Source organism: Chiloscyllium plagiosum, chromosome 16, assembly GCF_004010195.1.
Source record: "Chiloscyllium plagiosum isolate BGI_BamShark_2017 chromosome 16, ASM401019v2, whole genome shotgun sequence".
NCBI lineage: Eukaryota > Metazoa > Chordata > Chondrichthyes > Orectolobiformes > Hemiscylliidae > Chiloscyllium > Chiloscyllium plagiosum.
This window is the reverse complement of record NC_057725.1, coordinates 43892493-43914238: the sequence shown is the minus strand read 5'-3', so window position 1 is coordinate 43914238 and position 21746 is coordinate 43892493. Positions and strand designations below refer to the sequence as shown.

At 42.1% G+C, this 21746-nt stretch overlaps 2 protein-coding genes across 3 annotated transcripts in view; both read right to left on the bottom strand.

Moving 5' to 3' along the window:
• The window catches only part of accs (1-aminocyclopropane-1-carboxylate synthase homolog (Arabidopsis)(non-functional)), a 63820-nt gene extending 55609 nt beyond the window's left edge, over positions 1–8211 (bottom strand). Inside the window, exons 1-3 of one of the 2 annotated variants that reach the window (XM_043705945.1) lie at positions 7911–8211; positions 1746–1861; positions 707–1378 (exon numbers count right to left, since the gene is read on the bottom strand). In XM_043705945.1, coding sequence (XP_043561880.1) covers positions 707–1364 — 658 coding nt within the window. In that variant the 5' untranslated portion in view covers positions 1365–1378; positions 1746–1861; positions 7911–8211. The other variant, XM_043705946.1, reaches the window with a different exon arrangement.
• A 6582-nt stretch (positions 8212–14793) lies between these two features.
• Positions 14794–21746, bottom strand: part of LOC122557838 — an 87832-nt gene continuing 80879 nt past the window's right edge. The window contains exon 2 of the mRNA XM_043705944.1: positions 14794–16198. Within this exon, the coding sequence (XP_043561879.1) occupies positions 15369–16028 (660 nt within the window). The 5' untranslated portion in view covers positions 16029–16198 and the 3' untranslated portion in view covers positions 14794–15368. The remainder of the gene's footprint in view (positions 16199–21746) is intronic.

The window sequence follows — 21746 nt, the reverse complement described above, 5'->3', positions numbered from 1 at the left end:
CTCACCTTGACCTCCCTCCACTTATCGCATTTCCTACGCCCCTCCCCCAAGTCCCTCCTCCCTACCTTTTATCTTAGCCTGCTGGACACACTTTCCTCATTCCTGAAGAAGGGCTTATGCCCGAATCGTCGATTCTCCTGTTCCTTGGATGCTGCCTGACCTGCTGCGCTTTTCCAGCAACACATTTTCAGCTCTGATCTCCAGCATCTGCAGCCCTCACTTTCTCCCCTAACTATCTATCCAGCCTTGATTCAGCCCACATCTATAACACTGTGCTCAGTTTGATTCATCACATGATTTTGAAAAAAAGGTCAAACTTTGGAAAGGTCCAGAGGAGGGAACTTGATTAACATCACATTCAAACAGATTGCAGTAACACAAATATTTGTCAACTGGATATCACTGAGCAAAACAAGTATAGCAAGTGGAGCATTTGAACAAATATTGACACATACAGAAAAATAGAAAAGGAGACAAAAAGGTAAAAGAAGAATAAAGTCTTAAAACTAAAATAAAATAGAGAATAAAAGACACAAAAAAAGAGTGAAAGAAGAGTGAGCATAAGGGAATAGGGGACATGAAGTGGGAGGAAACAATGGCAGAGGAGGGGAAAAATTAGCAAGTGGGGAGAGGAGATGAATAGGCAGATAAATGCAAGACGTGAACCTGAATAAAAGAAGAAAAATGAGAGATGTTAAGTACCAACCTGATGGAGAAATTGTATTATCCGTATGAGTATCTGGCCTAGCAGCTGGTGACCCATCATGATGTCCCCCTTCCAAGAGGGTCCCATCCATTCCATGATCATCTGCAGCTTGTGAAAGTACAATAGGTGGCGGTGGTTCAGGTGTCTCACTACGTTCATCTGAGTCTACTTCCTCACATTTAATATCCATTAGCTCCTGAGGATGTTGAGAATGAGAAATACCATGTGGAGAAGTAAGATGATGGTGGTGGTGATGATGAATATAACCATCTCCAGCTGCCAAAACACCTGGTGGTATCTGCTGTGTTATCACAGTGTTACCCACAGTACTGTAACAAATATTTGGCCTATTGGACAACACTCTATCCATCACCTCAAAGAACTTCCAAGTCCGTCCACCCCTACAGATCTTGTTGTTGTCCTTAATTCTTCTATATTCAAGTTTCATTTTCTTAATCTTCTCCCTGCACTGGTCTCCTGTTCTGTGGATCCCCTTCTCCCTCAAGACTTCAGCTATCCTGTTGAAAACATGCTGGTTTCTCAGACAACTCTCCAGTTCCATCTGAACAGACTCATCGGCCCAAAGCTGCAGCAACTCAACCACCTCGGGATCTGACCAGTTACTCCCACGCTCATACTTTTTGCCTCGGAAGTCCATCACATCTCACTAGGCTGAAAGACAAGACATCAATACATTTTGAATACTTTGCTACAGTACCATTTTAATATCCAACAATAAGCAATCATCTGTAAAGAATTATGTTCTCTTTGAACATCTAAATTCCCTATAAAGGTGTAATAAGCACTTATTAACTGCACTGAAAATACAAAGGTATAAACTCCCAGATGACTTGCATCTTATTACTAATAGTTTAGTAAATTATTACTTACCTTCTATTTACATTAGATGTTTACATTGGAACAATTTGGCTTCAAACATAATTTATATTTCCCTAACAATAATTTCAGACTTATTTCATGTTATGATAAAATTCACTGGGCAAGATTAGTTTTAACCTAAGCATAGGAGGGAACAAACCTGAATCACACTGGCATCAGTCGAACCATCACCATGTACAACAGAAGGAGAGATTTGGATTAAGATGATATTGTTGGATCCATAGCCTGATTTGCAGAGAAGGTGCCATGCAGAACCTAATGAAATCAGAAAAATTGATCGGATGAAAACAATTAAAAATTAATAAGATATTTTGAGGAATTCTCATAAAGGACTTTACCTTCCGCCTAATAAAAAAGAAACAATACAAAGATATAGGGATTTTTATTTCTCTGGAATAGCTCAGTCAACATGGAAAAAAAAACACATATCATTTACTGTATTTGTTGCTCCCGATGCAGTCACCTCTACATTGGGGAGACAAGATGCCTACTTGAAGAGCGCTTCAGAGAACATCTCCGGGACATCCGCACCAATCAATCCCACTGGCCGAACACTTCAACTTCCCCTCCCACTCCGCCAAGGACATGAAGGTCCTGGGCCTCCTCCATCACCATTCCCTTAATATCTGAGGAAGAATGCCTCATCTTTTGCCTCGGGACCCTCCAACCCCATGCATCAATATGGATTTCACCAGTTTCCTCATTTCTCCTCCCCTGACCTTATCCCAGTTCCAACCTTCCAGCTCAGCACTGCCCCCATGACCTGTCATACCTGTCCATCTTGCTTCCCACCTATCCACTCCACCCTCCCCTCCAACCTATCGCCTTTACCCCCATTTCCATCCACCTATCGCACTCTGAGCTACCTCCCCCGCAGCCCCACTGCCCTCCCATTTATCTCTTCAACCCCAAGGCTCACAACCTCATTCCTGATGAAGGGCTTTTGCCCAAAACGTCAATTTCCCTGCTCCTCGGATGCTGCCTGACCTGCTGTACTTTTCTAGCACCACACTCTCGACCCTAATCTCCAGCATCTGCAGTCCTCACTTTCCCCTAATAGAAGCAAAAAGGCTATACACTAAGCACAAAGTTATATAAATACCATTCAGTTATTCCGGTCATAGTAAAATACAATAGGTGCAAACATATTTTGGTATTGTGTAATTGCACGAAAATTCTCTGTCGTCTGTGGGAGTTCAAGGTAAATGCTTGATATGGACAAGAAATTGGCTGAAAGATGAAAGGTAAAGGGCAGTTGTTAGAGGAGTTTTGTTGAGAAGGGGAAGAATATATTGAAGGGCCGGTTCAGTGATCAGTGTTTACAACACTATTACTTCTGACATAAATCATGAACATAAACTCAGAAATCAAAGTTAGAAATCACAAAACACCAGGTTATAGTCCAACAGGTTTATGTGGAAGCACCGGCTTTCGCAGCACTGCTCCTTCATCTTGATGAACCACCTGATGAAGGAGCAGCACTACGAAAGCTAGCGCTTCCAAATTAACCTGTTGGACTATAACCTGGTATTGTGTGATTTTTAACTTTGTACACCCCAGTCCAACACCGGCATCTCCAAATCAGAAATCAAATGTCGGTTGAATTTGCACATAATGCTAAGGGCAATTGAATAGAATTTTAAACTTGCAGAACAAGCTGGACAAAGTATGGAAGTGAACTGGATAATAGCTTAATGCAATCGAATTCAAACTGGTATTAAATAAACAGAAAGACTTGCATTTATATAGCACCTTTCATTTGTACAGGACATTTCAAGCATCATGTTGTCCATGGAGTACTTTTCGAGTATAGTCACTATTGAAATGTAGGAAATGCAGTGCCCATTTACAAACAGCAAACAACAATGCAAAAAAAAAAATGACCGGTAACTCTAGCTGTTGATTAAAAACAAGAATGGCCATGCCCAGGCATAACCTGCTCACTCTTCTTTGAAGTAGTGCCATCAGATTTTTTACATCCACCTGCAAAGGCAGATGACATCTTTGTTTAACATTGTGTCAAAAAGATAGTCCTTGTGACTGTGCGACACTTTCTCAATAGTACATTAAAGTTCCAGCCTTGATTGACATGCTTATTGTGAGACTTAGAGGTAAGAATGCTACTTAGGCACAACTGATGCACCAGTTCTGCACACTGAAACACAAAGTGGGTATCAGACACATTCTATGAATGGTAAAAAAAAAGCAAAGTATCTGTTGGTGCTGGAAATTGGAAATATAAAACAAAGTGTGCCAGGGAAACTCGGGCACCCTGACACAGTCTCTGGAGAAAGAAATAGAGTTAACATTCAACTCCATTACCTCTTCTTCAGAACTGAAATGGGTCTGGGTGTCTGCTTTGCAGAATACCCTCATTTTGTCTGTAACCAAGTTAAAAATCACACAACACCAGGTTTTAGTCCAACAGGTTTATTTGGATGAACAAGCTTTCGGAGCGAAAGCTGATGAAGGAACAGTGCTCCAAAAGCTTGTATTTCCAAATAAACCTGTTGGACTAGAACCTGGTGTTGTGTGATTTTTAACTTTGTCCAACATTGCCATCTCTGATTTTCCAGTTAATTTGCTCTCACGCTAACATTTCTATCCAACACCTGCTGCAGCTGCCCAGCTGGAAAGACAGCACCTCATTTTCCATTGAGGCACTTTACAGTCTTCAAGACTCAACATTGAGTTCAACAACATCAAATAGTGAACACTGTCCTCCACTCTGATTACATCCACTTCCCTGTAACTTCCCCCTGCACCCCCACCACTGTCTTGTTTGCATGGTTTACTCTCAGCAAAGCTGATTTATTTTCTACTATTTACACATAGCATTAACATCTATTTGAATCGACACCTCTCCTCTTCTTCTATGGGCATTCCCTTTTGCTTTTTGCTCTGGACACCTTCACCATCTGTTCCACACACCACTCCTCTCCCTTTGTCAACAGCAAAAAAGCCATAATTGTCCAACTCCCTTCAGTTCCATTGAAGAATCATTGAACTTGAAACTCTAACACTGTTTCTCTCTCCATAGATGCTAGGCCGGCTGAGTTTCTGCAGCACTTTCTGATTTGACTCTATCAATGATATTGGATAAGGCTGAAATGAGTTAATGTAACAATCAATGCCCAACCAATATATAACAACAATGTACAAACCCAACGCACATTGGCTGACTTAGCCAAAACAGCAGAACACAAGTCAGGAGTATGATATAGAACTCTGGTCAGAGCACACATCTTGAACATTTAGTGGAGTTCTTGCCACTGAGGTACAAAGGAAATTCTGAAACATTGGATGCTGTACAAAGAAATGGTTCAATACAGGTGACAAATCTTTAGACATAAACTATGAGAAAATAATCCAGAGGTTTTGGCTTTTCAACAAGGAAAGAATATATCTGACAAATGTTGACCAAATAACCAATGGGAACCATTGGCCATTCGTCTTTGAAACAGTGCCATGGGAACTTTTACATTCACCTGAGAGGGCTGATGGAACTGACATTTAAAATTGCACCCAAAAGATGCTCTTAAAGAATGTAAAGCTGTGATGATGGAGAATGTAAGTCCAGAACACACAAATCCTGCAATCATTTAAGCCCAACTATGGGGGTAATAGGAGATTAGGAACAGATGGTGTATTTTACCTCCATATTATCCCAAAAGGCTTCCTAAGTTCAAAAGAATGGATGTGGCTCCTTAAGTATCATTCCTACCAAAAGCTTGAAGCAATCATTTATACATAGTTAGGCAGGTTTTTAGGCATCAATGTGATCTGCACAGCTACGTAACCCACTTCCAGCACATTTAACATACAGGAATGAATCACTTTCCCCAAGCGCTAAAACAAAATCTTTTTTACATGTTATTCACCCTTAGCTTGAGAACTTCAAAGTATATCTCCCTATACACCACTACAAATAATGCAGTGGTAGGGGGAAGGTGCCAGGAGGGTAGGGTGGGTTGTTGGAGGACGTGAACCTGACCAGGTAGTCACGGAGGGAACGGTCTTTGTGGAAAGTGGAAAGGGATGGGGAGGGAAATATATCCCTGGTGGCGGAAATGTCATCGGACATATTGCAAAACCTGCACCCACCACCTCTCCCCCCTCACTTCCCATCCAAGGCCCCAAAGGAGCCTTCCACATCCATCAAAGTTTCACCTACACATCCACCAATGTCATTTATTGGGTGCTGCTGGGTTTGAGTTAGAGGGAAGGGTTGAATAATCTGGAGCTATTTTCTCTGGAGTTTCCTTGGATGCTGAGGGGTGAACTAATAGAAATTCATAAAATCATGAGGGGCATGGATAGAGTAAATAAGCTCTTTTCCACAGGGTAGTGGAGTCCAGAACCAGAGGGCACAGGTTTAAGGGGAGAGGAGAAAGATTTAAAAACCACCTAAGAGGGAACGTTTTCGCGCAGAGGGTGGTGCATGTATCAACTGAGCTGCCAGAGGAAGTGGAGGAGGCTAGTACAATTACAACATTTAAAAGGCATCTGGATGGGTAGATAAATAGAAAGGACTTAGAGGGATATGGGCCAAGTGCTGGCAAACTGAACTAGATTTATTTAGGATATCTGGTTGGCATGGACAGGTTGGACCAAAGGAGCTATTCAACTCTATGACTCAAAACATGGTGTCAAGATTTTGCTGTGTTTTTCTTGTGGCCCCAAAGAGAAACCAACAGTTTTTAAAACTCCACTAACTAAATGACACCAGAATGAGTAGAATAAGGGTTTGATTTGAAAGGGTTGAATTGAATGAGAGTTAATTCTCTCAGCACAGTGAGCTATGATGGTGGGAATGGGATAACCCCATCCCTCTAACCACAACAAGGACAGAACCCCCTTGGTCCTCACCTTCCACCCTACCAACCTTCGCATAAACCGCATCATCCGACGACATTTCCGCCACCTCCAAACAGACCCCACCACCAGGGATATATTTCCCTCTCCATCCCTTTCCACTTTCCACAAATACCATTCCCTCCGTGACTACCTGGTCAGGTCCACATCCCCCAACAACCCACCCTTCCCCTGCCACCGCAGGAATTGCAAAACCTGCGCCCACACCTCCTCCCTCACTTCCCATCCAAGGCCTCAAAGGAGCCTTCCACACCCATCAAAGTTTCACCTACACATCCACCAATGTCATTTATTGTATCCGTTGCTCCTGATGCTGTCTCATTTACACTGGGGAGACTGGAAGCCTTCTCACAGAGAGCTTTAGGGAACATCTCTAGGACACCTGCACCAATCAACCCCACTGCCCTGTGGCCAAACATTTCAACTCCCCCTCCCACTCTGTCGAGGACATGCAGGTCCTGGGCCACTCCCTCACCACCCAACGCCTGGAGGAAGAACGCCTCATCTTCCGCCTCGGAACACTTCAACCCCGTGGCATCAATGTGGACTTCACCAGTCTCCTCATTTCCCCTCTCCAGTTCTAACCTTCCAGCTCAGCACCATCCTCATGACCTGTCCTACCTGCCAATCTTCCTTCCCACCTATCTGCTCCACTCTTCTCTCTGACCTATCACCTCCATCCACCTATAGTACTCTCCCTCCCCACCCCGGAGGCTCCCTGCCTTCATTCCTGATGAAGGGCCTTTGCCTGAAACGTCGATTTTCCTGCTCCTCGGATGCTGCCTGACCTGCTGTGTTTTTCCAGCATCACTCTAATCTAGACCCTGATCTCCATCATCTGCAGCCCTCACTTTTGCCCTGGACTGGAAACTTGTAGAGCTATGATTGGAAGAGGCGCCTGAAGGAACAGGGAGCGCTGCTATCACTTTGACGGACCGGCTGGTTGGTCACTGTGGGAATGAATGAAGTCTGCGATGAGGGAGGAGCACGGTTGATGGGCACCTCCTGAATCACAAACCTTGCTGGTGACAAACCACCTGAGATCAATGCTACAACAGCAGTGCAGCACATTATTAATTTTGAAAAGTTTGGCTAAATCCGTACAAAAAAAAACAGGAAATAGTCATTTTAAAATGCATAATTATAAAAACATCCAATGTAATCTTGTTTTCTTAAATGCAATTTTATTTGCCCTTTGCCTTAGCACTCCCGAAATATTTGCCAATGATTAAATCGCCCAGGACTAAATACACCGACCTCAGGTTTTATTTCCATCCCAGCTATCCCGGGTATAATTCTCCCAATTTCACCGACTTTTCCCCAACTCCTCAGCTGGTTGTCATGGCCAAATTTACCGCATGAATTTGGTGCGGTGCGCTCTCCTTGCCCGACCTGCTTTTCAAGGCATGAATTGTTAGCGCGCTCTAACCTGGCCCGACTCGGTCCGGTCCAGACCCGGTGACACTGCCAAAATTTCAAGCCAGGCTTTCTCTAAACAAGTGATTTACATCCGGGTTGACGGCACATGCGTGCTGTCCTTATTCCGGGATAAATTTGGTCCGTGTCAGCCACAGGTTATGAGCAGAAGGAGAGCCTCTGGAAACAGAGAGAGAGGTACAAGTGTGGAGCAGCTGGCTAACACACAGCACACCTCAGGGACTGCCAGCACATCATCTGTCACACTTCAGTGCATACACTTTGCTTCAGAGTTTTCAATCGCAGTGAGATACACACCCTAGTTGTCAATTTTATTACATTTAAAAGTCAGATGATGCTTCTTTCCCTGAAAACAAACCATTGTTAAAGGGATTTTTCCCCCTGGTTAGTTTGGTTTTTTTTTGTCTACAGTTTCTGTCTCAGCTCGCCACTGGGTTGCCAGTTATTGATCGCTGCCATATCATTAAAGAGACGGCTGACAACGGGTCCCATTCGCCCCTGGTTTGAGGCGAGACACTGCTACTGTGTGCAATCGCTGAGATAAGCAGACACAAAAGTATTTAATTTTTAAAAAAAGTTAACCACTCACTTTATTCTGTCTCTGATGAAGGATAGTCTCTTCTCAGAAGTTTTCGATATTTCGTTACTGGCATTAGAAGATAAATCAGAATATCACATATATACCTTCCGCTCGTTTAGACTGGACTAGCTCAGAGTGGAATCTCAACACTGCAGCACATAAGCAGAACACGAATAATCTGTGGCATTTATCCCTCAGTCACTGCATTCCAAAATGTTAAATTATTGAGTCAGAATATTTTAAAGTGTTAAATAAATGCAAATGTATTGCTTCCGAAGATGTGCACTCACAAAGCTGTGCGCTGGTATTCTCTAATCCCACCAGTCCTGGCCATTAAAGGTCAGATAAGATTGTTCTTTAATGCTCAACTTCATCTTCAATAAAAAACGTACACTAGGCAGCTAAATGTGTTGTATCCCACCCAGGATTATCTCGTGAACTAACCCTTACAACTTTGTGTTTTGACCTGCCTTCTGTACATAAGTGAGAATCGCTCAATAAAATCAGCAAACAAGCATCTCTCCAGAATGAAAAAGAGAAATTAACAGTTTGCTGAAAAAGTAAATCTATTTATCATTCACAATTTTGAGTGTTGGTCATATTTATCCTTCAATATTCCATTTCTTTAAGCATGGAACTAGGAATGAAATACTGTGCCGATCATATGTAGTTGCAACATGACTCCGATAATAATTAGCAGTTGCTTTTTTTCATTTTCTTACAGATACGATATATAGTTGGTTTCAACATTCATCTTTCTTAGACCATTAACTCATATCAAAAAAATCCTTCTTCCTCTTCTCCTGTCTCTCAACTCCTTCTGCCATTACCCACTATTTTTGTTGCTCCAACCTGCCCACACCCCCTGTTCTATCTCTATTTTTCTCTCTTGAACACAAGCCCCAAAAGGCTTAATACATGTTCTGTAACTTTTCAAAACAAAAAAAAATCAAAGGCTGCAATTTGTACCATTATGTTTTTTTTCACTCTGCACATTGCCTCCATTTCAAGGAAACATAAATTTTAGCTGAACGAATGTCTTGGATCTGGTCCTCTCACTTCATTTCAAATAATTTTGAAAACTGCCAGAGATTCTTCAAAATGTTGATACAAAAATGATAGTTTAAATTGCCCACTTCAGTGCCATTTCCTCATTTCCCCTCCCCCCACCCTGTCTCAGTCAAATCCATCAAATTCAGCACCGCCTTCCTAACCTGAGATCTTCTTCCCGACCTCTCCGCCCCCACCCCAGTCTGACCTATCACCCTCACCTTGACCTCTTTCCACCTATCACATTTCTGACGCCCCTCCCCCAAGTCCCTCCTCCCTACCTTTTATCTTAGCCTGCTGGACAAACTTTCCCCATTCCTGAAGAAGGGCTTATGCCCGAAACGTCGATTCTCCTGTTCCCTGGATGCTGCCTGACCTGCTGCGCTTTTCCAGCAACACATTTCCAGCTCTGATCTCCAGCATCTGCAGACCTCATTTTCTCCACTTCAGTGCCATACAATTCTATGATTTTAAGACAAAGAAATATATTCTAATTTACCAAATTATAGTTATGCATCTTGGGGAGATGTGTTCAGGAGTCACAAATCAAATTCACCTCTTGGCAAATATGTCAAATCCCAGTCCAAATGTTAAGGAGAAGATGAAGCCTTTTATGTGAAAACTTAATTAAGCCATTAAAAGATTTAAATGAATATTCATTCCGTTGTGCCTTTTTGTTTGAAAGCACGGTAGTTGAATCCTTATTGAGAAAAATAGAAATTTCAGCTGTTGGGAAAATATCGCAAAAAATGTATTTTTGTTTAATAAAACAGTTTGAACAATTTGTGTAGAGAAATAACACATTGGTCAATTCTTGGAACAACATGCAGACTCAAGATATTTTTATCTGTATCTTACTCTCATTGTAAAATAGCAATAATTATGGCATTACAAGTGGAAGTAAATGATGTGATACAGAAGAGGCCTCATCACTTGTGGCACAACTAAAGAAAGCTGATGCATGATCTGAAGTACAAGAGAACAAAGGCAGTCATTGCAGGATGGGCATGCCTGGAAGAAGTGTGGCAGTGAGTTAAATACTAAATAAAAACTGAAGGAACTGCAGATGATGGAAATCAGAAACAAAAACAGATATTGCTGGAAAAGCTCAGCAGGTCTGACAGCATCGATGAAGAGAAATCAGAGTTAACATTTCAGGTCCACTGACTCTTCCTCAGAACCTTCCTCTGAGGAAATGTCACTGGACCCGAAACATTAACACTAGTTTCTCTCCACAGATGCTGCCCAACCTGCTGAGCTTTTCCAGCAATTTCTGTTTTTGTTTATGGCAGACATTATGCATCTTCTTCCAATGCTGCAAGATTCTACAGAAAGTATCAGCAGAATAATTGGGCTCAAGGAGCTGTGCTAAAATGATTTACTTTTATTGTTGTTTGGTAGTACAGTACATGAAAAGAGATGCATGCCTCCAAACTGTTCTTCTTACACTCATCAGAGCAAATGCAAAAGTGGAGTGCCAAACTACTGTTAGAATGTGATTCTGCAATTGGACAGCAATCCCTGAACAATCCCAAATGTGCTAATAGTTATTTCACAACCAATTTACAATAAATAGTCACAATGTAGTGTGACCCATTTACACCTGCTCAAAGTGACATATGTAGGAATGTGAAAACAAAAGAAATATGTTCAATCCTGTGCCTTATTTAAATTACCAGGGAGCCTGGGGCCTTTGGTTCTTCATTGCCTTTTCTGTGGAAACAATTCAATCAAGCACAATTGACTTGCCAACTGAATTAGCAATTCTTTCCTCTTATAGTATAAATTGTTGTGATCATTTGAAATTTAGCAACAAGGTATATTAGACCATAAGACATAGGAGTGGAAGTAAGGCCATTCGGCCCATCGAGTCCACTCCGCCATTCAATCATGGCTGACGCGCATTTCAGCTCCACTTACCAGCGTTCTCCCCGTAGCCCTTAATTCCTCTAGACAACAAGAATCTATCAATCTCGGGGATGCACAGATGTTAGCCAAGAATTTTGAGGTAGCCTTTGGGAAGAATTTAAAGTTGTTCAACTAAAGGTTAGAATAGATAAATGAAAAAAGAACACACCAGGATTCAACTACCCAGATTTTCAAATGGTAAAGCACAGAAAATGAATGTCAGCTTTCAGATAGATCATTGAAATTCTCAATGTTACAATTTAAATAGGTACATCCTGTTCCTGTGATGTTTCTTTTACTGGTTTCAATTGGCAGACAGAGTCACAGTGGAATTTTACAATGGTTTGCTGTGAAGGTGGAAGTGGGTTGAGTGGGTATATGTGTTGGGTGGGTGTGGAGGATGAGGTGAGAGTTTGTGGGAATAGAATCATAATGATCCAAGTATTGTGATGTGGAGTATTATGATGAAGGATCAACACTTCATTTCCTATCTAACAATTTCTATGTTCATCTCATATGTGTGAAACACAAATATCTTTAATGTAAAAGAATGATCTGTCTAGGAGCCAATTCTTGATAATAATATATATATATACACACACACATAAAAGCAAAATTCCTTTCAATCACTCAACATACTCATATGAACACGTGACAATAAAGCTAATTCTAATTATTCTAGCATTAAACAAAATATATCCATTTGCATTTTTCTCCCAACTATTGATAATCCTTTGATATTGTTCATAAAATGTCATTGGGATCCATTTCTTGCCTTAATGTTTTCCTTCTCTTTCTGTGAAGTGATGTGTCCTCTTTCAAAATTAAAGTCAGGAGAGTAATTTTGATAAATCCTTTGTACCTCTTCTTCTAGTACCCTGCTTCTCCCACCACAATGGCAGCTTGCATTTACAGTAGCAATTTAATACAATTGCAAAATGTTGAATTAAATCGAAGAAAAGTCGGCATCTTCTTTGACAGTTGACTATTACACAATGCCAGTTTTAACATAAATTTAAAATCTCCCATGTTGACTATTACACAATGCCAGTTTTAACATAAATTTAAAATCTCCCATTGAGTCTTAGTCTTATCAAAAACCCTCTTACATAACACTTAATTAAATGCCTTTTTAAAAATTCATAGATGCAACAGAAATGATATTTCCTTTATCCGCTATTAATTTTTCATAAAACACAATTACATTTAGCTGATATGATTTGCCTTTTCTGATTTCATGCTGTCCTTAATTAAGTCACAAGGTAGGAGATAAGTATTAACTTTATCTTGTAATAGTGATTCTGGAAGCTTACTGATTTAACTCTAACTAATCTCCAGTTAATTGATTTATCCCTTCCTTTCGTTTTGAACAGAGGTGTTGCATTGACAATTGTCAACCACAACTTCCACTTGCAAGAAAAATTATGATCAATGCCGTTGCTATTTCCTTTCAGATTCTTAAGATTCTAGGATGTTTGCCATCAGTGCTGTTTGAAATTTTGCAGAGATTGGGGAGACATTACTCACACCGTACTTCCCTTCCTTCCATCCCTCCCCTTCGGCATGTTGAGATCATTATATGGCCAGTCAATTGCAGTCATAGTATGAATACAATGCTGGTTAAGGGATGGAAAAGAGAGAGTTGCTCTTTTTCAGACTGGAGAGATGTATAGAAATATGTTCTGGTTTCTTTTCACTGTCCAAAAATGTGCAGGCTAGGTGGGTTGGCCATGGTAAATGTGGGATTAAGGGGATAGGGTGGGTGGCTGGATATAAATGGGATGCTCTTTGGAGGGTCTGTGCAGAATCAATGAGCTGAAAGGCCTTTTCCTACACAGTAGGGTTTCTATGATTCTATGTTCCAGGATACAAATGCTATAGGAAGGATAGAAAGGGCAGTAAGAGAGGGGAGGGAGTGGTATTTTTGATAAGGGATACATCCTGAATATGTCGCTGAATATGTCCAGGGAGGTTATTTGGGTAGAACTGAGAAATAAGAAAGGGAAATTGAGAAACAAATTTGGAAGGAGACCTTACTTATCTGTAAGAGTAATAGGGTGGGAATGGTAGGGGATTTTAACTTGCTAAACTTAGACTGGGACTACCATAGTGTTAAGGGAGAGGAATGTGTTAAGCGTGTCCAAGAAAATTTTCTGATTAAGTATGTGAATGTACCTTCTAGAGAAGGTTCAAAACTTGATCTATTTTCTTGGGAAATAAGGCAGGGCAGGTGAGTGAGGTGTCAGTGGGGGGAGCACATTGGGGCCACCAACCATAAATCTGCTGGTAGTTAAACTTCTAAATTGGAGGGAGGCCAATTTTGTTGGTAATAGGCAAGCACTTTCAAAATTTGATTGGGGGCAGATGTTCGCAGGTAAAGAGACGGCTAGAAAATGGGAAGCCTTCAAAAATGAGATAACGAGAGTCCAGAAGCAGTTTATTCCTATTAGGGTAAAAGGCAAGGCTGCTAGGTGTAGGAAATGCTGGATGACTAGAGAAATTGAAGTTTTTGTTCGGAAAAAAAAGGAAGCATATGTCAGGTATAGACAGCAGAAATTGAGTGAATCCTACAGAGCGAGATAGCTAAATATCAGCGATCTTAACAGCTGTCTGTGTCGTGAGGAGCATTTAAAACAGTCCCAGCCACCTCTTCACTTTCCAGTTTTTCCTCCTGAAGTCTTTCACTACTATCCAGTCTCCAGGTTCTAGATCGTGCAGCTTCCCTTCTGCTGGTTGGGGTAGTGCTGCTTTCACTTGATTCTGTATTTCAGACAAAAGTGTAGAGAGTTTCATACAGTAACATAACATCTCATCCTCACAGTGGTCTGTTATCTGTCTTACCATAGGTCTTGGGTCAATTCCTGTATTGGGCAGTCTACCAAACAAAATCTCAAACGTGCTAAGATTAGCTCTTCCTCTCCTCCTAGATCTCATATACATCAGCACAATCGGAAGTGCCTTTGTCTATGTCACCCTAGTTCCTCACAACATTTTGTCAATTTATTTTTTAAGGTAGCATTTTCTCTTTCCACAGCTCTACTGCTTGCTGTTGTCTCATGTTTATTCCCAAATAATCACTGATCTGCTGTAAGGCATTATTGACAAATGGTGTCCCATTGTCATTACTAAGCCTTTCAGGGATGCCCCTGTATCTACCAAAAAAGGTAACTGGGGTACCTTCCACATATAACATAGAGGTAGGCATTGACTTATACACATCATCATTGTACTGAACATATGTTTCATGCTCTGCAATCTCAACGCTCAATATGGGGGTGGGGGTTTGGAGGGATATGAATTGGGTGCTGGCAGGTGGGACTAGATTGGGTTGGGATATGTGGTCGGCGTGGACGAGTTGGACCGAAGGGTCTGTTTCCGTGCTGTACATCTCTATGACTCTAAGAGGTAGGCATTGACTTATACACATCATCATTGTACTGAACATATGTTTCATGCTCTGCAATCTCAACGCTCAATATGGGGGTGGGATTTGTTTCAGTGCCCTTGGGTTAGTAGAAGAGATTAGTAAAAGTGAGTCTTCATTGCCAAGCATAAGGGAAAGAGGCTACCCACCTCCACCTCAGCCTTCCCCTGTCAGTCACCCTGCTGTCCAGCCTCCAGAGCCGATTGGGACTGTCTGTGCGGGCATTGCCTCACCCAGTGGTCCATTGCTCCGCAAACAAAGCACCCACCAGATCTAGCTCTGCCAGCACCTCTTCCGCTCTCTTTTTCTGCAGCACCTCCCTCCAACGGCTGGGCAACCATCTGCATCAGATTAAGCTGAGCTTTATGTGCTTGCTGTTTCATCTTCAATTTCCGCTCATACTTCTCTTGGGTAAGCAATTTTTCAGCATGTATCGCATGTTGTTCTATCAAATTCAGCTTTCCCATGTCCCAGGTAATACATGTATCTTATACCTTTTTCGCTATTTCATCCTTCACTCCATTGATGAAGCTGTTCGTCAGGTGTGCCTCATACGGCGTGATTTCTGCCGTCGTTATGTCCTCGGGTGGTCTCAGTCCACTATGGGCATTATGGACTTCAGTGAGGCATGTAAGGTACTGGGACACTGTCTCATCTTCTCGCTGTTTACACGTTGCTATTTTGGTCATGTCCATTTGCACTGGGAATGCCTCCCTACAGGCAGTTACCAGCACTGCAACAAAAGCATTAAAGTCTCCGTTCTGTTCCACTTGCGGGTTAGCGGCTCTGGCGTGGATGTTTGCGGTTGGCCATTTATACTTGATTTTGGTGCCATCTGCACCTACTTTTGGTCCCAGGAGACGTGGGTGATGTGACATGGGATGAAACTCGATACAGAATATTGTCACTTCTTCAGCGAATTTATTACCTCCAACCTCGCGTGAGTCAGGCAACTGCCCATAGGCACTTTCCAAGTTCTTCATGGTCCATGTTCGGTGGACCAACACTGGGTGCCCTTCTGGACCTGCAACATCAACCATTGGTGCTTGCAGGACTACCTGGTTAGATGATCGTACACCAGTGCTCTCGCTGGCTGACTCATCGTCCATCGTGGGAAGATCGCGAGCAGGCACTGGATGCCTTTCCATTTTGGAGAGGCAGTCATTATTTTGGGCTCCTTGCTTCAATTGGCTGTGGGTATGGCATGCTATTGGTGATTCAGCAGATCCTGAGGCGGCGGCCGCTGACGTCGAACCTTCGCCAGGCGGATCTCATAGCAGGGCTGTAGGTCTGGGAGGGCAGTCATCAAGGTCAGGATCTGAAACAGAATTAAGACACTGTACAGCTTCATTAGGTTGTTTTCCGTGCGCGTCCGCATGTGCGCTGGTGTTTGTACGTGTATTTGATCTATCTTTTACTTGAGATTTCCTTTCACTGATATCAGCCTCAGCTTTCCACATTATAAGCACTCCAATTCACAGGTTCTATTTTTCCCTTCTTTTCTCCTTCTCCCTCCCCTCCAACCTTGACCTCAATATTTCCAACTGCCTTTTACTAAAACTTCTTCTCTCTGGAAATCCACAATCCTTGACCCACAATTCGAACTGCTTTACAGACTCTGGGCCATAATTATTCAGCATGTATTGTATTTTTGGTAGAACATTCCAAGTTCTCTGTGGACCCTCTTTTTGTTTGCTCTTGCTGGACCCAATTTTTAGCGTTACTGGAAATGTGCTCAGCTCTTTCTTTCTCTCTCGTGGTACCGTTATCTTTTCCCTTTTGACTTGGTTTCACCTCTGGAGGTCTCCTCTGACATTGGGCAACTCAATGCCTTGGTTTTAGTAAACCAAGAACCCATGTACCCGGTACGTCTTTGGCGAGTCCAACTCAGCCAGTGGTAGTTCCAAGACTAAAACCACCCTTAAACTTGCTGTCTCTTAAACACTCTAGCGACGACTATCCCTTTCCCTTGGGTTTTGCTCAAATACCACGCAAGAGTTCACTGAACCCTTTTACTGCTTTATTTATTCTCTTAGAATGAGTCTCTATGTAGGAATACTTAAGCCATGACTTTTACCCCGACCCTATTCGATTCAAACCCTGGCGCTTGGGCAATCCACAGATTCCCAGTTCTCTTACGCAAAGGGGCCAATTCATTGCTCGAGATGAAGTGAAAGACCTTCAAGGTGCTGGCGCTTGCGCCTCCTGGGAATCCTCAGAATCTCACCCAGTCGCGGGATCCCAGACGAGCCCCCAAGTCTACTGTCGTGGAAATTAAATTGACTCAACTCAACTATTAGCAAGAGCAAAGAAAAAGAACTTTATTATATTTTAACCTCTGCAAAAATGCCTTGTGTAAGGGCCCTGAGCATAATTCAGAAACACTTTTTATACCATTCTTATCATGATTTCAAGGGCAAAGACTGGGAAAACTCAAGTTGTTATTTTTTCATTCCTTTTTTGTGGACGTACTGTTCTGATGTTTTCCTTAGCTCAAATCTGAAATTGACTGCTCACAAGGCCAGTTTGAATGTTTACAAAGTTCCGCAGAGACAAACTGTCCCTTGACTGCAGACTTCAGCAAAGTTGCAAAGTGTCAGAAAAGTTTTAAATTTAGTAAAGCATTCTCTTTCAGATTTCAGAGTAAATGGATTTCAGAGTAAATGTTAATTTTGTTAATTTTCCATACTATTAGCAAGAGCAAAGAAAAAGAACTTTATTATATTTTAACCTCTGCAAAAATGCCTTGTGTAAGGGCCCTGAGCATAATTCAGAAACACTTTTTATACCATTCTTATCATGATTTCAAGGGCAAAGACTGGGAAAACTCAAGTTGTTATTTTTTCATTCCTTTTTTGTGGACATACTGTTCTTATGTTTTCCTTAGCTCAAATCTGAAATTGACTGCTCACAAGGCCAGTTTGAATGTTTACAAAGTTCCGCAGAGACAAACTGTCCCTTGTCTGCAGACTTCAGCAAAGTTGCAAAGTGTCAGAAAAGTTTTAAATTTAGTAAAGCATTCTCTTTCAGATTTCAGAGTAAATGGATTTCAGAGTAAATGTTAATTTTGTTAATTTTCCATTACAATCCTTAGAAAAGTATAAACACAGTAGGAGTATACTTAAGAGGGCAAAAGGGGGACATGAGATAACTTTGGCAAACCGGGTTCAGGAGAATCCATAGGGATTTTATAAATACATTAAGGACAAAAGGATAACTATGGAGAGAATAGGGCCCCTCAAAGATTAGCAAGGCGGCCTATGTGTGGAACTGCAGGAATGGGGGTGATACTGAACAAATATTTTGCATCATTGCTTACTGTGGAGAGGGACATAGAAAAGATAGAATGTGGGCAAATAAATGGTGACATCTTGAAAAATGTCCTTATTACAGAGGAGGTGGTGCTGGATGTCTTAAGACATATAAAGGTGGATTAATCTCCTGGACATTATCAGGTGTACCCATGAACGCTGTAAGAAGCTAGGGAAGTGATTGCTGGGCCTTTTGCTACGATATTTACATCATCGATAGCCACAGGTGAGGTGCCAGAAGACTGGAGATTGGCTAGCATGGTGCCACTATTTAAAAAAGGCAGTAAGGAAAACTATAGACCGGTGAGCCTAATATCGGAGGTGGGCAAATTTTAAGAAGAATCCCTACTAGCAACAAGTCCACACCAACCGTCCAAAGAGGAACCCACCCAGACCCATTCCCCTACCCTATATTTACCCCAGACTAATGCACCCAACCCCCACATCACCAAACATGGCCAATTCACCGAACCTACGCATCTTTGGATTGTGGGAGGAAACCCACACAGACATGGAGAGGATGTGCAAACTCCACACAGACAGGCACCCGAGGCTGAAATCGAACCTGGGACCCTGGCACTGCAAAGCAGCAGTACTAAACACTGAGCCACCTTGCCACCCAAATTGTTGGAGGGAATCATCGGGGACAGGATTTACATGTATTTGGACAGTCAATATGGCTTTCTGTGTGACAAATCATGTCTCGTGAACTTGATTGAGCTTTTTAAAGAAGTAACATAGAGGATTGATGAGGGCAGAGCAGTGGACATGATCTATATGGACTTCAGTCAGGCAATCGTCAAAGTGCCTCATGGTGGACTGGTTAACAAGGTTAGATCTCATGGAATACAGGGAGAGCTAGTCATTTGGATACAGAACTGGCTCAAAGGTGGTGGTGGAAGGTTGCTTTTCAGACTAAAGGCTTGTGACCAGTGGTGTGCCAAAAGGATCGGTGCAAGATCCACTACTTTTTGTCATTTATATAAATGATTTAGATATGAGCATAAGAGGTATAGTTAGTAAGTTTGCAGATGACACCAAAATTGGAGGTGTACTGGACAGCGAATACAATGGGATCTTGATCTGATCAATGGGTGAAGGACTGGCAGATTGAATGTAATTTAAGTAAATGTGAGGTGCTGCATTTTGGAAAGGCAAATCAGGGTAGGAGAAAGTGAGGTCTGCAGATGCTGGAGATCAGAGCTGAAAATGTGTTGCTGGAAAAGCGCAGCAGGAAGGGCTTATGCCCGAAACGTCGATTCTCCTGTTCCCTGGATGCTGCCTGACCTGCTGCGCTTTTCCAGCAACACATTTTCAAATCAGGGTAGGGCCCATACATCTAATGGTAAGGTCCTGTGTAGTGTAGCTAAATGAAGAAACCTTAGAGTGCAGGTTCATAGTTCCTTGAAAGTAGAGTTGCAGATAGATAGGATAGTGAAGAAGGAATTTAGTATACTTTCCTTTATTGGACAGAGTATTGAGTACAGGAGTTGGGAGGTCATAATGTGGCTGTACAGGACATTGGTTAGGCCACTTTTGGAATATTGCATGCAATTCTGGTCTCCTTCCTATCGAATCCTAAAAGGGATCAGAAAAGATTTACAATGATGTTGCCAGGGTTGGAGGGTTTGAGCTATAGGGAGAGGCTGATTGGATGGGGCTGTTTTCCTTGGAGCGTCGGAGGATGAGGGATGACCTTATAGAGGTTTATAAAGTCATGAGGGGCATGAATAGGATAAATAGACAAGGTCATTTCCCTGGGGTGGAGGTGTCTAGAAGTAGAGGGCATAGGTTTAGGATGAGATGGGAAAGATTTAAAAGGAACCTAAGGGGCAACTTTTTTACACACAGAGGGTGGTGCATGTATGGAATGAGCTGCTAGAGGAAGTGATGGAGGCTGGTACAATTACAGCATTTAAAAGGTATCTGGATGGGTATATGAATAGGAAGGGTTTAGAGGGATATGGGCCAAGTGCTGGATAATGGGACTAGATTAATTTAAGATATCTGGTCGGCATGGACGAGTTGGACTGAAGTGTCTGTTTCGATGCTATACCTCTCTATGACTCTATGATTCTATGGTATGACTGCTGCTGCAATGCACCCCTTCTGCAACTCCCTCATCCCCTTGCTAAGACCCACGACTCTGGGCTTGTTCGGACTGTTTTGTAGTTTCAGCAGCGGTTACCATGTGTGTTCTGATCCAGCTAAAACTACAGAGCTGTGGGTCATGGTTATTCCATTGGCCAATAGCACTCTAAGGCAGGAGATCCTCCTGAGATAGGAATGGAAGTCTCACCTTAAAGCTTTAATATAGTTGCAGGGCAGCAATCGATATCATGGGCATTATTCCACAACAAAGTCCCCACCCCATCTGATTTTGTAGCCAGGCGTGTGGGGATAGTGCCCATAAACTTTAACTTCTCTTTCTAAAGGATGAGATCCTATCTTTTTTTTTCAACCTGCACTACCACTTTTAAATATTTGTAGCACAGATATCTCCAGGTCTCTCTGTTCTTTCATCTCTTAAATTCACATGTTTTTGCCTGAATTGTCTCACCTTTCTACTAAAGGATAGTGACTCACACATTTCTGGATTGAACCTCATCAGCTGTTTATCCGCCCATTGCCCCAGCTTGTCTAATTAATCAGCCAAATTCTATTGAAGATTTTCTTCATGGTCACTACATTTGCAAGTTTCGTAATGACTGCAAATTTTGAAATGGTATATACCCAGAACATTTTAGTACGTTATTATCACATACCTGTGGGCCTAGAATTGAATCCTGGGAGCACCATTGTATCCCTCCCTCCAGCCTGAAAAACAGGCATTCACCACAACTCTCTGTCATCTACCATGGCTAAGTTTACATTCATTCTACTAACGTCCATTTTTAAACCACAGCCTTCTATTTTTTGAACAAAATGTGATATCTTATCAAAAGTATTTTGTACGTCCAGACACTTCAACTTCTTTCACCTTCTCTGTAACCTCATAAAGAAGCTCAACCAACATAATCAAACACAATCTCCCCATAGCTGAATCTTCTTCATTAATGCATGCTTTAACAGTGGCTGTTACTCTTATCCCAGATTATTATTTTTAAAAGCTTCCTGTTGTTTGGTGGTTCCTCATCTCAGTCAACTCGGCAAACGCTAAATCAGATAGTTTTACTGTGAACATCCTCCTTTTAATTTGAGACCTAAAAGGCTTGACTGGTCTTGTGTGGCAGAGTCTCATGAGAAGACATTCTTGTCTTAAGCAAAATGTAGTTTATTGCATGATAGCAATCAGGTACATGCTAAAATGGCAAGATACACATTGTTACTTTAACTATGAAAATGATCTTGATGGCTCCTTTAAGATCCACAGTGGCTCAGTGGTTAGGGCTGCTGCCGCATCTGGCAAGGACAGTGTATTACACCAAATTCATGCAGATGCAACTAGTTTCCAGGAGGTACCCAGCCTGAGCAGGAACCACTTACGGGCCCCCCAGATGTCTCCTCTCAGGACATTACAGAACCTTCCACCTCCTCCCATCTGCATCCTCAATC